The 17,640-nt window shown below is 36.4% G+C and overlaps 1 protein-coding gene across 50 annotated transcripts in view; it reads left to right on the plus strand.

Annotated features, from left to right (window-relative positions):
* Positions 1-17,640, plus strand: part of NCOA1 (nuclear receptor coactivator 1) — a 220,887-nt gene that overhangs the window by 154,002 nt on the left and 49,245 nt on the right. For all 50 annotated transcript variants that reach the window (XM_081592675.1, XM_081592695.1, XM_081592710.1 and 47 more), the window contains 4 exons: positions 1,449-1,589; positions 10,179-10,326; positions 11,626-12,946; positions 15,975-16,155. In XM_081592675.1, the coding sequence (XP_081448801.1) occupies positions 1,449-1,589; positions 10,179-10,326; positions 11,626-12,946; positions 15,975-16,155 (1,791 nt within the window). The remainder of the gene's footprint in view (positions 1-1,448; positions 1,590-10,178; positions 10,327-11,625; positions 12,947-15,974; positions 16,156-17,640) is intronic.

The raw sequence follows: 17,640 nt of genomic DNA on the forward strand, positions 1-17,640 counted from the left end.
TTTCTTTCTATATTTATGCCAAGACTTGGGTGACAACCTGATCTGACATACTTGGGTATATTAGATTCTAAACCCTACTTTATAGAGGTCTAATAAATATTTTATTTCTAAACAAACCAAGAGAAATATGTAAAGAAGGGATTAGTTAAAGAGGCACAAACAGTACAATAGATTTGAGTTGATTGTGTGAAAAAAGGGAAGATGAAGAAAAGACAACCAGGTGTTCACAGAAGAGGAAACTTGAGAGGTGAATAAACATGAAAAATATTCAACCTTATGAACCAGGGAAATACAAAAGTTAGGCCATAACCGTTTTTCACCTACTAATTATAAAAAATAAAGAAGCCCAACAAAACCAAGTGATGGAGAGGATGTTGGATTAACTCTTACAAAAGTTTCTGGGAGACAGTTTAATATCAAATTGAACATTCATGTAACCGATGACTCTACAGTTCTATTCCTACTTATGTACCTCATGCACTATGGAAAATGTGAAAGATAGTCATAGCAGTATTGATTGTAATGACAAAAAACTGGGAACAGCCTAGATTAATAGGAGAATATAAAGAGAGAGGGATGTTGCAAGTGTGGAGTACACACTTAATGGAATGATATTGATGATCTTGGTAATATTCAAGTTCTGAAATTGGATGAGGCTTTGTAGGTTTCACCTTAATAATCTAACACACATACACATATATGTATATATCTCCCCTATATTATATGAATACAAGCTTTATAGAAAATAAAACTGATCTGAAAAATCACCAACTGGATTAAATGGCCCCCAGTTAAGGAATAATTTGCCTGAATTCTTCCATAATCATTCAGGAGACTTGTTTAAATGTGATAACAGTATCAAATCACCACTAAATTTTATAAAGCATATGTTCTGTTTGCAGTTAGCCTAGCAGGTCTTAATGTTTGCACTTATCTTTTTCTGATTTAAGTTTTTTTGCCTTCAGTCTTTGTTTACTCTGAAGTGCAATATCGTCTACAGCTCAAGAGGAGGTAGAAAAGGAAAGACTTCCTTACTTTCTCATAGTCTCTTCACTTAATTACTGGAAATTAATTTAAACCAAAATAATATAGTTCATCTCTGCCTCTCCATCCACAATAAGCCATGCAGGATCCAAAGAGCAACCCAGAAATGTTTGACCTACATTAGTATCCATAGCTTTGGATCTTTATGGTATGACTTTAATACTTGATTGGTATTGAATTATACGATATGATACAACACACTCCAAGGTCAAACAATTTTGTATTTTCATGCCATTGATATACTCTATTACTGTACGTAATAAAAATTAATAGTGCTTTTTAGTGCTTTTGTCCATTAAGCATTTGAGAGGCAGCAGAATATTTTTAGATGCAATTGTTAGTCTTGAAATGTGGATGACATATCCGGAGGCTATCATACATGTAAGCTTTCATTCTTTGTATAGGTAAAATCATCTCTATTGATACTAGTTCCCTGAGAGCTGCTGGCAGAACTGGCTGGGAAGATTTAGTGAGAAAGTGCATTTATGCTTTCTTCCAACCTCAAGGCAGAGAGCCATCTTATGCCAGACAACTATTTCAAGAAGGTAAGGTTTTTTTCTCTCAGCTATTTTCATTAACCTTGCTCTTTATTAATATTGAATAACCTATATACAATCTATGGGTTGATAAGTATTTTCTTATCAAGTATTGCAAATTAGTTTTTGCAATAATCAGTTTCAGGAAAGGAAGAAATGGGTAAGCAAAGTAATTCATGAGTGGATACTGAATTTTGGGATACACATTTTAAAGAACAGGGTATCATGTGGTGGTCACTCATTCATTCATTCATTCATTCATTCAGCAGACATGTGTCAAGTTCTTCACATACATAGAACACTATGTAAAGTGCCAGGGATACAAGGATGACAAAGCAGGGTTTTGGCTTCCAGGAGGTCAAAATCTATTGTATTGGGAGGATATATGACTGTTCTAAAGATCTATGTGGCCTGGGCCATAATAATAAAGGTATAACCAAAGAAGAAAAAAATTAATTCTGACTTGAGAATCAGGGATGGCTTTAGAGAGGAAGTGCTATTTTTGTCTGGCTTTTAGAAGATTACTCCCAGGAGAACAGGAATGTCAAAGGGCCTTTAGATAGTAGAGATCTATATCATGCATGTAGATCTGTACTTCATGACCATTACAGTACCAGTATCTCCTGACTCACATGGGAGTTTCAAGTTAAAATTATGTCATATGAAATTATTAATTAATAATTGAACAACTGCTATGTCATAGTAAATACTAGGGTAATATGAAACAAGCATAGTCCCACCCTTAAGGAACTTAACAGTATTTTAGGAAAGATAGGGAAAATTAGCTGAGAGTTAAGGCCAGAAAATTTATAAAGATTCAAAGATAAGGAGTTTTGACGTATTTTAAAATATTGTCAGGTAATTATGGGAGCCTAATATACCTTTCCCATTGTAATTTATTCTCTAATCTCTAAGTAAATAATTTCTCTGGGAAGAAACTGTTCCTGAAAAACAATTTAAAAAATATTTTTCATTATTCCATCACTTTTTTTTAACATTTTCCCATTATATTAGGTTTCTTCAGTTTACAAATGATTTTTCATTCATTACATTGTAAGTCAGCTGCTTCCTAATGGTATGTGAAGGAAGCAGCTTGGTTTTTTTTTTGTTTTTTTTTTTTTTCAAAAAGCCATCTGTATGAATCTCACTAGTCTGTCTACTTCTGGAATAGCTTTGTACAGACTAACGGTTCTTTAGTGGGCCTCTTACTTTTACCATCCCCAAAGATGGTGTTTCAATGGATATGACCAAGAAGTTCCACAGGCAATCCTGAAGTACAGTCAAGGTTGGAAACAATTACAGAAAGCAACTATTACCATCCACTGGTTGCAAACTTTGTGACTCCCTCTATCTATAGCACTTGACTTTTGTGTAAGTAGGAGATTCAGAGCACTGCCTCCACTTACTCCCTCAAGTGCTGAGGTATATGATTCTCTTCTGTTTGATTTTTACCTTAACTTTATAAGTTAAACCTTCCAAGGCTTACTTAAAAGACTTTTAGTTTTACTTACCTATAATTTATATACATTATGACCAAGACAAAGCAGGTCTAGATTGTTGTCTCATTGTCCAAATGCATAGGCTTCCCATATATGTGATTGAGCCATGTTTTAGAGCATGTGTTTCTAAACCATTGGAATTCTCTATAAAATATATTGATTAAAGTGTAATAAGTAAGTAATCATTAACATATGAAGTGAAGCAATTTAGAGAGAAATGTAAAGAAATATAATTCAACACCTCTTCTCCATTAGTCATGTTTTAATGTCCTTTTCTTCTACTTTTTTAAGAAAAAAAAATTCTCAATAGAAATAACTTTTTTCATAGAGTTAAATTGCCTAGAATTCACATGACTCTGACTCTAGTGTTATGGAGATTCTGGACAACTTGCCAAATAGCATTTATGAATTGAGCGCATCTTTTTCTTATATGTTGTATTCAGCAGTATCTAACCTGGTAAGAAAAATGTGGTCCATGAAACAGTTACATGGGAATCACCTGTTAAAGATGTTGACCTACTGAATTAAAATCTCAGGTGAGGGCCCAGGTATTTTTAACAAGCTCTGAAGGTGATGCTTACGTACATCAAGTTGGAGAACTACTGGTCTATTAAGAATGGAGAGAGATGTAAATAGCCTTTGCAGTTTCCTTGCTGCCTTGCTGCCTTTCCACTAGGGATAGTGTAAAGAACTATCACTAATAGTTCTTTAGTGACGTAATTTTATGCCACTGTATCCTTGATTTTCTGTAAAACTTTTAAAATGTAAAACCTTTATCAGTTCAGTTCAGTCTCTCAGTCATGTCCAACTCTTTGCAACCCCATGAACTGTAGTACGCCAGGCCTCCCTGTCCATCATCAACTCCCCGAGTTTACCCACACTCATGTCCATTGAGTCAGTGATGCCATCCAGCCATCTCATCCTCTGTCGTCCCCTTCTCCTCCTGCCTTCAATCTTTCCCAACGTCAGGGTCTTTTCAAATGAGTCAGCTCTTCGTATCAGGTGACCAAAATATTGGAGTTTCAGCTTCAACATCAGTCCTTCCAATGAACACCCAGGACTGATCTCCTTTAGGACGGATTGATTGGATCTCCTTGCAGTCCAAGGGACTCTCAAGAGTCTTCTCCAACACCACAGTTCACAAGCATCAGTTCTTTGGCACTCAGCTTTCTTCACCGTCCAACTCTCACATCCATACGTGCCTACTGGAAAAACCATAGCTTTGACTAGACGGACCTTTGTTGGCAAAGTAATGTCTCTGCTTTTTAATATACTGTCTAGGTTGGTCATAACTTTCCTTCCAAGGAGTAAGTGTCTTTTAATTTCATGGCTGCAGTCACCATCTGCAGTGATTTTGGAGCCCAGAAAAATAAAGTCAGCCACTATTTCCACTGTTTCCCCATCTATTTGCCATGAAGTGATGGGACCGGATGTCATGATCTAGTTTTCTGAATGTTGAGCTTTAAGCCAACTTTTTCACTCTCCTCTTTCACTTTCATCAAGAGGCTTTTTAGTTCTTCTTCACTTTCTGCCATAATGGTGATGTCATCTGCATATCTGATATTTAGGCAAGAAAATTTGTCCTCCATCTGTCTTTTTTCCTGCCTTTAACTTACTTTTTAAAGGCAGCAGCTGGTATAAAATCCTAATATGCATTAAAAACTTAAGGTCTTAGTTTAGTTTTTCAGCTGCTTTTGACAGAGACAGCTTACAGACTGCTTTTAAAGAGTGTTGATCATTTTATTTTCCAGAATCAAAAATTGAAAACACATTTCAGCGAAACAGTTATGTGGGAGCTTGCATTATATGATAGATTAAAGGAGTGGTTCACCACTGAGACTGGGAGGTGAGGGGGTGCGGTATGGGTATCAGGGTCACCTGAGGAACTTCCTAAACTGGGAGGAAGCTCATGTAGCTATATAGTTTTGAAAAGCTTCCTAAGTTCAGTTCAATTGAGAATCATTCTTTTAGAAAAAAGTCTAGGTTAAATGCTTCCCTAAGGTGCCTGATAACATTCATTTGGGACAGTTGTTAAACCAGATTTCTAGGTTCTTTGAAGACTTTCTGGAGTGTCAGTAATACCACATCAGTATCATCCCTCCTCACTAAGTATTCTAAAACTTTTAGAAATAGACGCAAGGGTCAGGGATCAAAACCTGACAAAGCTGAATCAGAAAACAAGATCAGAATCTGTGATCAAATGAAATTCCAAATAGTTTTGTCCATGCCTCAGTCTTACTTATGGAGAAAATTTGGTGTGTAGAGCAATCCTTTACCCAATCAGTCCTGTAAAGAATTACGGTTCTCATTGTTCAGTTGCTAAGACATGTCCAACCCTTTGTGACCCCATGGACTTCAAAATGCCAGGACTCCCATGTCCTTCACTCTTTCCTGGAGTTTGCTCAAACTTACATCCATTGTATCAATATGCCATCCAACCATCTGATCCTCGGTCATCCCTTCTCCTCCTGCCCTCAGTCTTTCCCAGAAACAGAGTCTTTTGCAATGAGTTGGCTCTTCACATCAGGTGGCCAAAGTATTGGAGCTTCAGCTTCAGCATTAGTCCTTCCAGCGCATATTCAGGGTTGATTTCCTTTAGGATTGACTGGTTTGATCTCCTTGCTGTCCAAGGGACTCCCAAGACTCTTCTCCAGCACCACAATTCAAAAGCATCAATTCTTCAGCACTCAGCCTTCTTTATGGTTCAACTCTCACATCTGTGCATGACTACTAGAAAAACCATAGCTTTGACTATATGGACCTTTGTCGGCAAAGTGATGTCTCTGCTTTTTAATATGCTGTCTAGGTTGGTCATAGCTTTCCTTCCAAGAAGCAAGCATCTTTTAATTTTATGGCTGCAGTCACTATCTGCAGTGATTTTGGAGCCCAGGAAAATAGAATCTGTCACTGTTTCCACTTTGTCTCCTTCTATTTGCCATGAAGTGATGAGACTGGATGCTGTGATCTTACGCTCTTTTCAATGTTGAGTTTTAAGCCAGTTTTTTCATTCTCCTCTTTCACTCTTATCAAGAGGCTCTTTAGTTCCTCTTCTGCCTAATGAGTGGTATCATCTGAGGTACATGTGGTATATCTGAGGTTGTTGATATTTCTTCTGGCAATCTTGATTCCTGCTTGTGATTCATCCAGCCCAACATTTTGCGTGATGTATTCTGCATGTAAGTTAAATATGCCGGGTCACAATATATAGCCTTGAAAACTCCTTTCTCAATTGTTCCATGTCCAGTTCTTACTGTTGCTTCTTGACCTTCATACAGGTCTCAAGAGGCAGGTAAGGTGGTCTGGTATTCCCATCTCTTTAAGAATTTTCCACAGTTTGTTGTGATACATATAGTCAGAGGTTTGCCTTCGTCAATGAAGCAGAAATAGATGTTTTTCTGGAATTCCGTTGCTTTCTCTATGATACAGCAAATGTTAGCAATTTGATCTCTGGCTCCTCTGCCTTTTCTAAATCCAACTTGTACATTTGGAAGTTCTTGGTTCATGTACTATTGAAGTCTAGCTTGAAGGATTTTGAGCTTTACCTCGCTGGCATGTGAAATAAGTGCAGTTGTGCGGTAGTTTGAACATTCTTTGGCATTGCCCTTCTTTGGGATGAAATGAAAACTAAACTTTTCCAGTCCTACGGCCACTGCTGAGTTTTCCAAATTTGCTAACATATTGAGTCAGTCACTTTTACAACACCAACTTTTAGGATTTGAAATAGCTCAGCTGGAATTCCATCACCTCCACTAGCTTTGTTTGAGGTAATGGTTCCTAAGGCCCACTTGACTTCACACTTCAGGATGTTTGGCTCTAGGTGAGTGACCGCACCGTCGTGGTTGTCTGGGTCATTAAAACATTTTTTGTATGGTTTTTCAGCGTATTCTTGCCACCTGTTCTTAATCTCTTCCTTCTCCAAGGGATCTTCCCTACCCAGGAATCAAATCCAAGCCTCCTGCATTGCAGGCAGATTCTTTACTGTGTGAGCCCAGAGAAGCCCTATGGCTCCAATACTCATATCTTAATTCAAAATTTTAGATTGTTATACAGAGTTGAAGCTATTGGTATAAGAGATATCTTGGTATTGGCCGAATGTGAGTGTGACTCAGGGCACGAGTACTTTGGAAGCTACGTATTTGTTGTTTGTTTTTTCTTTGGTATTTATTCAGGAAATATTCATTCAGTGCCTGCTATGTACCAGGCTCCATGCTAGGTATTATCTCACAGTAAACTGGCTCCATTTTAGTGATACTGGGCAAAGGTTAATTTGTATTATTAAGTCCTAAACTTGTAAATGAGAGAGTCAGAGTTCATACCCAAATCTGATTCCTAGGCTTTTATTCTATTCATTGATCTGTGCTGCTTTCCTTTTGCTGAGTCTTATTCTATACATTATTATCCAAAATAAATCATTTAACTTCAAAACTTAAACTGTAAAAAGAAAAAAACTTTTAATAATTTTCCTGTATTAAGTTAGTAGAGATTCCTCAATTTTGGAATTTTCATTAATTTAGCATCTTCCAAATTTAAGGCAGCATAATTACCAAAGGACTCTTGATGTTTCTGTAATCCACATAAATTATCTTAATGCATGCTTCAGTCAATTCAGTCATGTCCGACTCTTTGCAACCCTGGTGACTCTTCGCAGTCTGCCAGGCTTCTCTGTCCATGGGATTCTCCAGGCAAGAATAATGGAGTGGATTGCCATGCCCTTCACCAGGGAATCTTCCTGACAGGGGTCAAACCAACATCTCTTATATCTCCTGCGTTGGCAAGGGGTTTTTTACAATTGGCTCACCTGGGAAGCCCAAGTATCTTAATATTCCCATGTTAATGTTAATGTTCTCTGAGATTGTAGTTCTTTCTCACTTTACAGGGTGTGTCAATAAGTCAAGAAATTTCTCTCCAATAATTTTCATTACAAAAGTAAACCTGGATTTCTACACAGGCAAAAAAATAAATTAAGTTACAATATAAACATTTGAGAAGATAGGTAAGATTTAAAATCTGTCCTCTAAAGAAAAATCGTAGTAGTTGATCAGTATTAACAAATCAATATTAACCTATTGAGATGAAATTCAAATTGAAGATCGATTAGCAAGTACGTACTAGATGACTGTATGTGCAAGCATCGTACAGTTTCAATGGAGAGTGGAAAACAAGAATGGGACATAGTATTAACTCATGCTTATTCTACCTGAAGAAGAAAAATAAGTGTATAAAAGATTATCTACTCCTACTCAAAGAGCTATAGAAGAGATGTTTAGGAAATAATGAAAAATAAGATTGGAAATGCAAAATGAGATTGTATGTATGGAGCTATACTGTCCAATATTATAGTCACTAGCCACATGCATCTGTTGAGTACCTGACATGTGGCTAGTGTGAGTAAGGAACTGAGTTTTAAATTTCACTTAATTTTAAATTTAATTTTCCACATTATGATAGTGACTGATGACTACCATATTGGACAGTGAGCTCAATGGTGAAGAGCCAATGAATGTTTCAGCAGAATGATCCTAATGAGAAATAAATACTGATGAAGAAATAGACAGACTAGCATAAGCAAAATAACATGAAATATATATTGTGTCTTCCCTCACCCTTTACATATTTATAACTTTCTCATTGTCCCACGCTAATAATTTATCTTAAAATACCACCTTTTTGTTGTAATTGTGTTTTCCAAAATATATTGTCAAAAGATATTGACAGATGGGAATTGTTAATATTTTTTAGGGTTTTGTCATAACAAACATTTAACTTATATTCTTACACAGAAATTACTGGTTTCCATTAAAGACTTTTTTATCATTTATTATTTCACTAGATGCTAAGTTTTTCCATATTTTATTTGGTAAATGTGCCAAGATTTGGCTGAAACTGCCAGATGGGTAAGAAATCCTTGCAATTAAGTTTATATCCTGGTTTTGGTACTGAGAGAGATTTATGCATGGCGTAGATTTCCAGCAGATTATGCCCTCTTCACTTTACATAGTGTACCCAAGACAATAAAATAGAGCCTGTCTTCTCATTGCTTAAAGTAATATGTAGCTTCAAGAATTATCAGTTGGTCATTTTGTCTTTTTCATATGTCTTTAAAGTGTGATTGAAGCTCTTTCTAAAATGTCTTTGAAAAATAGGACTAACATTTATTACAGGCTAAATTATAGTAGTCATTTGTGTTAGTAATTCTTGTATTTAAGTGGATATGATTTTTAACCTTGGTATAGCTGAATCTACCTATTAAATCTTCCTTAAAAAAGAATTCTATTGTATTACTGAAATATTGATGACATTTTCTTATTTAGTAGTCTGGTGTAGCCTTTACGTATTTCATAAATATTTACCAGTAGAGTTAGAGTTTCATCTGTTGTTAATAAAGCTTTAAGACAAAAGTACCTCATGTTGTGTATATAGTGATTCAATTGCTTTAACCTAGGTTTTATTCTGTATTAGTAATCAGAGGCTTTATTATTAATTTGCTTATTAGTAAACTAAATTCAAACATCAAAAATAATATACATGACTATAATAATTTGTTGGGGTGGATCTTATTGATTCACATTCCTGAGTGAAAAATTAAATTTAAATTTCAGTTAAAGAGTTCTGCAAACTAATCAAAACTTGGTGAACTTTGTGCTTTGTTGATATCTCAATAAAGCTGTTTTTAAAAATCAACCAGCTAAAGGGGTGGAAAAGCTTGTTAGAGATAATACTGAAAAGGAGAGAGGAGAAAGTTACTTCTTAGTCTTTTTAATGAACACTTAATAAATTTAAGGAGCTGCCCCATTATAGGGAAAGATTAGGTTGACTTTTTTGTGGTTTGTGGTTTCTTCATAATCACAACTTCTGTGAGGAGGCACCCATTCAAGTAGAACTGAATTAAAACTTGTCGTCAGACTGTATATTTGAATCATTTTTCCTGAATAATTTTTCCCCCTCAGATATCTGCTTTATCTCAACCATGCTTTAAGTCTGAGCAGGTAGCAATTGGAAGGACATTTAAATGAGGTTCTAGGTAGAAATAAGGCTTGGTAACTCTCCTCTGCCCAAAGTGTGTCAGCATTTAACTAGGTTTCTCTTTTGTTTGAAACAGTGATGACTCGTGGCACTGCCTCCAGCCCATCCTATAGATTCATACTGAATGATGGGACAATGCTTAGCGCTCACACCAAGTGTAAACTTTGCTACCCTCAAAGTCCAGACATGCAACCTTTCATCATGGGAATTCATATCATCGACAGGTACTACTTATTTGGAGAGTTTCATATGAAATAAGTCAGTTCACATATCTCTTCTTAGAGAAGAAAGTTTTATCCTCTTGATGGCTAGAAAACCAGTTTTACATTAGGCATTTAAGTAGCATGATGAGAATATAATCAATATATCCATACTGAGTTTTATAGTTTTGTCGCCTAACAATAGCTTTGTTGTTCAAAAAGGGAGAAAGGAAAGGTGTGGCTAAATGCTTTAGGGGTAAAAACCAAAAAGGTGGCTAAAAATTTCCAGCTTTCCATATATAAACTTATGGTCTTATAAAAGATTCAAGTTTATTAGTACTGTTATTTTTAATTTTAAAAGTGCTTTATTTTCATTAAGGCAAAACTCAGTGGCTCCTGAGTTCAAGTTGACAGTTTCTCAAGCTACAAATTATTTAACTATCAACTTGAGATATTTGAATGTCACTGCTTCTAATTTGTTCTCCTCTTAAAATGTGTTTTACACTATTATATATGGTAAATTCATGAAACCATTCTTTTATCCTATGAATTATTCAAAACTCTACATTTACAACTATTTAAAATTTAGCATTAAACAAAAACAAAGACATTTTCCCTCACTTCATCTTTCCCTCATCTGATATATTTGCTTATTGGAACATGGTAATACCAGTCACAAATCTGTTGTCATAATTATGGATTTGAGTAAAAGAACTTGATGAAAATCTGAATTCAGTATTCTGCTTTTTCTAATTTTAGTTTAATTTATGCTTGTGAGTGGAATTAGCACAGTTCTTTTTTTCATATTGTGATTTCTCTTTCAAAACATCTGCTATGTCTGCATGTCACCCTTTTTAATTTTTACATCAGTGACACAGTATTTTCCTTACCCAGTCTTCCTCTTTGGAGTTGAAATACTTAAAAGCTATAATGAAGGGAGTCATGAGGAAATATTTTGTAACCGGAAGTGTGGGAAGTTTCTCTTTCCACCAAAAATCTGATGTAGTGTTAATTATTTGTATTAAATTTTGTAAAGTTTTAAAGTATATATATTGGAAGTTTTCCAAGGCCAGGAAAGATTTCTTGCACATTTAACCATTATCAAATGTACAGTATCTTAAACACTATTTTCCTATGAAATGTTCTAACATTTCACCATGGTACTAACAGTCCACTGTTTTCTTTAGTTTAAAGTAATACAGAAACTTTTTACTTGATAGTTTTCAACATTATTGAGGTCAATGGTCTTGTTTTATAATATGCTTCATAAAATATTATAATGGAAACCAATGAAGATGTCTGAATGTCTTTTCCCCTCTCTAGGGAACACAGTGGTCTTTCTCCTCAAGATGACACTAATCCTGGAATGTCAGTGCCCCGGGTAAACCCTTCCGTCAATCCCAATATCTCTCCAGGTCACGGTGTGGCCCGTTCATCTACGTTGCCACCATCCAACAGCAACATGGTACCCACCAGAGTAAACCGCCAACAGAGCTCAGACCTTCATAGCAGCAGTCATAGCAATTCTAGCAACAGCCAAGGGAGTTTTGGATGCTCACCTGGAAATCAGATTGTAGCCAGTGTTGCCTTAAACCAGGGACAGGCCAGTTCCCAGAGCACTAATCCCCCTTTAAACCTCAATAATTCCCCTATGGAAGGTACAGGAATATCCCTTGCACAGTTCATGTCTCCAAGGAGACAAGTTAGTTCTGGATTGGCAACAAGGCCCAGGATGCCAAACAATTCATTTCCTCCTAATATTCCAACATTAAGCTCCCCCGTTAGCATGACAAGTACTGCCTGTAATAATAGTAACCGATCCTATTCAAACATCCCAGTAACACCTTTACAGAGTATGAATGAAGGACCCAATAACTCTGTTGGCTTCTCTGCCAGTTCTCCAGTCCTCAGGCAGATAAGCTCACAGAATTCACCTAGCAGATTAAATATACAACCAGCAAAAGCTGAATCCAAAGATAACAAAGAGATTGCATCCATTTTAAATGAAATGATTCAGTCTGACAACAGCTCTAATGACGGCAAACCTCTGGATTCTGGGCTTCTACATAACAATGACAGACTCTCGGATGGAGACAATAAATACTCTCAAACCAGTCACAAACTAGTGCAGCTTTTGACAACGACTGCAGAGCAGCAGTTACGGCATGCTGATATAGACACAAGTTGCAAAGAGGTACTGTCTTGCACAGGCACTTCCACCTCTGCCTCTACTAACTCTTCAAGTGGTTCTTGCCCCTCCTCTCATAGCTCACTGACCGAGCGGCACAAAATCCTACACCGTCTCTTACAGGAGGGTAGCCCCTCGGATATCACAACTTTGTCGGTGGAGCCTGATAAGAAGGACAGTGCATCTGCTTCTGTGTCAGTGACTGGACAGGTCCAGGGAAGTTCCAGTGTAAAACTGGAACTGGATGCTTCCAAGAAAAAAGAATCAAAAGACCATCAGCTCCTACGCTACCTTTTAGATAAAGATGAGAAAGATTTAAGATCCACTCCGAACCTGAGCCTGGATGATGTAAAGGTGAAGGTAGAAAAGAAAGAACAGATGGATCCTTGTAACACAAACCCAGCCCCCATGACCAAACCTGCTCCCGAGGAAATTAAACTGGAGTCACAGAGCCAGGTAGGTAATTCTTTACTTCATAGAATGAACATTCCTAGTTATTTTTTTCTTTTCTTTTGTTCCATGCATAGACTATATTTGGGTTCAGGCTATGTTTTGCCCTATCTATTGGACACATATTAAAAGATTAGTATCAATGGTTGAAAACCCACAGGATGCCCTCAAAAGTTCTCTTTGGAATCTTGGCCTTCTAAAAAAGTAGATGTTTCTTTCGATCAAGTCAGAGTTCACATCTTTGGAGATTTTAGAAAAAATACCTTCCCTGCCTCCTCCTCTCATCTCTCCACCTATTAAATCCAGAAACTTGTATTTTAAAGACTTCCCAGAGAACTCTGATAGGTAACTAAGTTAGGGAACCTCCAATGTAAATGAAATGAGAGAGTAATGTGAGGAGGTGGACATGGCTGCCTAGTCTGGCTTGCTTTGCTATTTAATTTCCTTTGAAATATTTGCTAAAGTCATTTTCCTTCTCACTGTAACCACTCTCAACTCCCAGCCCCCATCAGATAGAGACTTTGAGTATTCCAGATAGTAGGGTATATAACATGCTCTGAAACAGAAGAAAATACAAATAAACCTTTGTGTAAATTGTTACGGATCAGGAACCTCTGTGTTTAGGCTGGGGTAGCAGGTGGTGAAAAGTAATAGGCAGCTTCATTTATTGAATAATTGCTGTGGATTCTGAGGGAATTTAAGAAAAGCAGAAAATGTAATTCCTCCCTGCTAGAAGCTTACGTATTATTTAGACAGAATATAGACATCCATGAAATAGCTGAAAATGTATTTACAAAGCAGTTTATTAATAAGATTCTTCCTTGTGAAACCAAATTCACACTTAGTATGTATAGATCCTAGAGTTTCTTGAATCAGCTTTATTTTCTGCCCTCATCTCCCAGAAACCTCTCTCTTCTCTCAGGCATACTACATTCTAGGTACATGGAAGCCCTTCCTATTCCTGGGATAAGCCATGTCTCTTCTAAGCATCTTCTGCCTTGCTCTCCTTTCTATGTCTGCTGAACTTCTTCTCATCCTTTAAACACAGTTCACAATCGTTCACACACAATACACTATCATTTCTGTAAAGCTTCCCCCAGTAGCTCTAGTTAGACATTCTTTTCCTCGAATGCTCAGAGTCTCTGTATTGTCTCTATTTGCTGTTTGTAATAACACTGTTTTGGTTATTTCTTTACAGATGTACTCTTTGAGAAGGTTGTCCTATGTTTCTTGGTACAGCTAAACTAATGTCATGTTTCTAAGCTGAATAATAGCTTTAAATAACTACATTAAAATTCTCAGTCTATAAAATTGACTTCAAAAGTAACAGCTTTATAAGAAAATGCATTGTATACCATCTTGGCACATCTGTTTTGGTGTACATATGTGCACTTCTGCTGAGTTTATACCTGGGGGTGAAATTACAGGATCATAAAATATGTGTCTGTTCATCTTTAGCAGATAATGCCAGTTTTTCCAGGGTATGAGAATTCCTTCTATTTGTTCCATGTCCTTATTAATACTAGTGTTGTCTATCTTTTTAACTTCTAGCCATTCTGGGATCTGTGTAGTGATATTTCATAGTTTTAATCTGCCTTTCCCTAATAAATATCTGGGCTTCCCAGGTGGTGCTAGTAGTAAAGAACCCTCCTGCCAATGCAAGAGACATAGAGATGCAGGTTCAATCCCTGGGTCGGGAAAATCCCCTGGAGGAGGGCATGGCAACCCACTCCAGTATTCTTGCCTGGAGAATCCCATGGACAGTGGAGCCTGGTCGGCTACAGTCCATAGGGCTGCAAAGGGTTGTACACTATTGAAGTGACTTAGCACACAATAAATATTTATTGGTCATTTGGATGTTTTCTTTTGTAAATAGTTTGTTGAAGTGTTTTGCCCATTTTCCCAATATGTTGTATTTTTCCTGTTGATGTGTAAGAGTTCTTTACACATTTTGGGTGAGTCATTTATTGGTTATATATTTACAGATGTCTTCTCTATACTGTGCCTTGCCTTTTGTCTCTGTTAATGGTGCTTTTTGATGAAGTGAAGTTCTTCATTTGAATGTAGACTCCAAATTGTCAGTTTTTTCCTTTTTGATTAGTACTTTTTGCACATACCACAAACGATGTGTTTAAAAATAGTCATAGTAGTTTTACTTATATTAGCCCAAAACCAGAAAAATTCCCAAATCCATCACTAGAATTGATAAATATATATTGTAGCACATTCATACAATGGGATACTATTCAGCAACAGAAACAAAATGAACTACTACTACCAGGAACAGCATGTCTAAACTTCAGAAATGTAATGTGAAAGAAGCCAGACATTTAAAAAAAAATGTACATATAATTCTACAACCTAGGAAGAAATTGTAGTTGAATTAAGTAATAAGACCCAAACAGCTAGACATTTTATGTTTATGAATTATCTTAAGATAACCGTCGTGGAATAATGTTGTAAAATATGGGTCAATTTTCTCCTGTGCCTAGCTGCAGACAGATGTAGGAACTCCCTACCTATGATAGAAGATAAGTTTCTTACTCTGTTAAGTCTTCAAATGGGAAGTGACTTTTCTGGGATGTTTGAAACTAATATTCATTTAAAAAAATTTCACAAACTATAAGAAATTATTTTTGAAAAGTATGTCAATGTAAATATATTTTTTACTCCTTCATAAAGTGAGCCATTTTATAAAATTCTGAAAAATTATCGTCATAACACAGTACTCTCGATGTCTCTTTCCAGTTCAGTCTTTTCCCAGTGTGTACATTTTATACCAAAATATGATAGATAAGCACTGTGCGTATGTTGTCTTACATCTGCAGTATATCAGTACCATAAACTTCCACATTTTGTTACAGTGTTAGGTCAGGCTATTTCATTGATGCCCCAGTCTTTCTAATTATTTCTTCTTTCTTCATTGTCACATAGTCACATTCAATTCATGTATTTTAAAGGAAAACTTGTTTTCTACTTTCTTTCAGGTGAAAGTGTAGAATGTGTTTCCTCTAACTTTGGTTTCCTTTCTTAGTTTACAGCTGACCTTGACCAGTTTGATCAGTTACTACCCACGCTAGAGAAGGCACCACAGCTGCCAGGCTTATGCGAGACAGAGAGGATGGATGGTGCAGTCACCAATGTGGCCATCAAATCAGAGATCCTGCCATCTGCACTTCAGTCCACCACTGCCAGGCCCACTTCCAGGCTGAACAGTATGTGTTGGGGACAGAACTTCATTTTAAATGTTTAATGATGATATGGATTAGAGCTTTGTCTCTCATAATTATTGCACAGACCTTTTGTTTATTGGGAGTGAAGTATCTTTTCATTAATGCCACAGTTAGTAGTATATAGTTGATTTTAGATATAAGAATGTCATTCATTTTGTGTATTTTAAGTTATGGTATAGGCTATAGTATAGTCTATAGTATAGCCTCTACTTTTTGATAGGTAATTTTAAGGTGAGCAGTTGATATTAAGAAGAGTAATTTTATGTTCTTACCCAACCCTTTCATAGTAGGACTTTCAGAAGTATAATGTTGGGTCAGATTATGTTTCCAAAGTGTCTTTCTTGAACACTAGTTCCATAAATTGTGAAGAAAAGGATTTTGTGCTGACATACACTGGGCAAATGCTTCATGACATATATACCATTCCTTAGTGTATATTAGAGGTTTTATCCTGTGTTAGAGAAACTAGTTTAGTTTTTTTATTTTTTTTGCTTTATCTTCATGCCAGTTTCTTTTTTAATTCGTAAAAAATTATGCATTTTTTAAACTTTACACTCTATTTATAGTTATTATAGAATATTAGCTATATTCCCCATGTTGTATAATACATCCTTGTTGCCTATCTTACAGTTTAAATTTAAATTAAATATTTCTTTAACCCAACATTTACCAAACTTTTCTTGATTATGGAATTCCTTTTGGCAAGTAATATGTGTTACCCCACAGAATGAGTTTTTCATGGAGACAATTGTGTTGAAATAGGTCATGACTGCTCTCGCCCATGTTAATATTTTCCTACTTACGAGACACTTTGAATAGTATATTTCCAGTTCATGAAGATAGAGCTATCAGATTATTTTCACCTGTCAGATTTGAAGTTGAAAAAAATAGTGGTGATAATTCCATTGTGTGACCTTGAAAGTCAAGGAAACTAACCAGCTCACTTTCAAAATTTGCCTATCCCTCATCTCATGGGACCAGATGTGGGACTTGTTTATTTCAGTCATGCCTCAGCTTTTAGCTGTCATTACACAATTCCTGAAAGCTTACCAATGGTAGATTTCTAGGCATTTGGAAAGAAAAATCTCAAATCATCTCTGACATTTTGGGAAGCAGTTTTTCAGCTGAGTAGAACACTAGATGAGAGCAGGAGCCTAGGTTCAAGTCTCACATTTCCCATTTATTATTAATAACAGTTACACCTTCAGCAGATGAATTTTCTGAGCCTCATTCTCTTTATCTACAAAATAAGGATTTGTTGTTGTTCAGTTGCTTAAGTCGTGCCCGACTCTTTGTGACCCCACAAACTGTAGCACACCCGGCTTGCCTGTCCTTCACTATCTCCTGGGGCTTGCTCAAACTCATGTCCATTGAGTCAGTGATGCCATCCAACTGTCTCATCCTCTGTCATCCTCTTCATCTCCTGCCTTCGATCTTTCCTAGCATAGGGGTCTTTTCCAATGAGTC

Source organism: Giraffa tippelskirchi, chromosome 4 (assembly GCF_054371585.1).
Source record: "Giraffa tippelskirchi isolate mGirTip1 chromosome 4, T2T-mGirTip1v1.2.pri, whole genome shotgun sequence".
In the NCBI taxonomy this organism is placed as follows: Eukaryota; Metazoa; Chordata; class Mammalia; order Artiodactyla; family Giraffidae; genus Giraffa; species Giraffa tippelskirchi.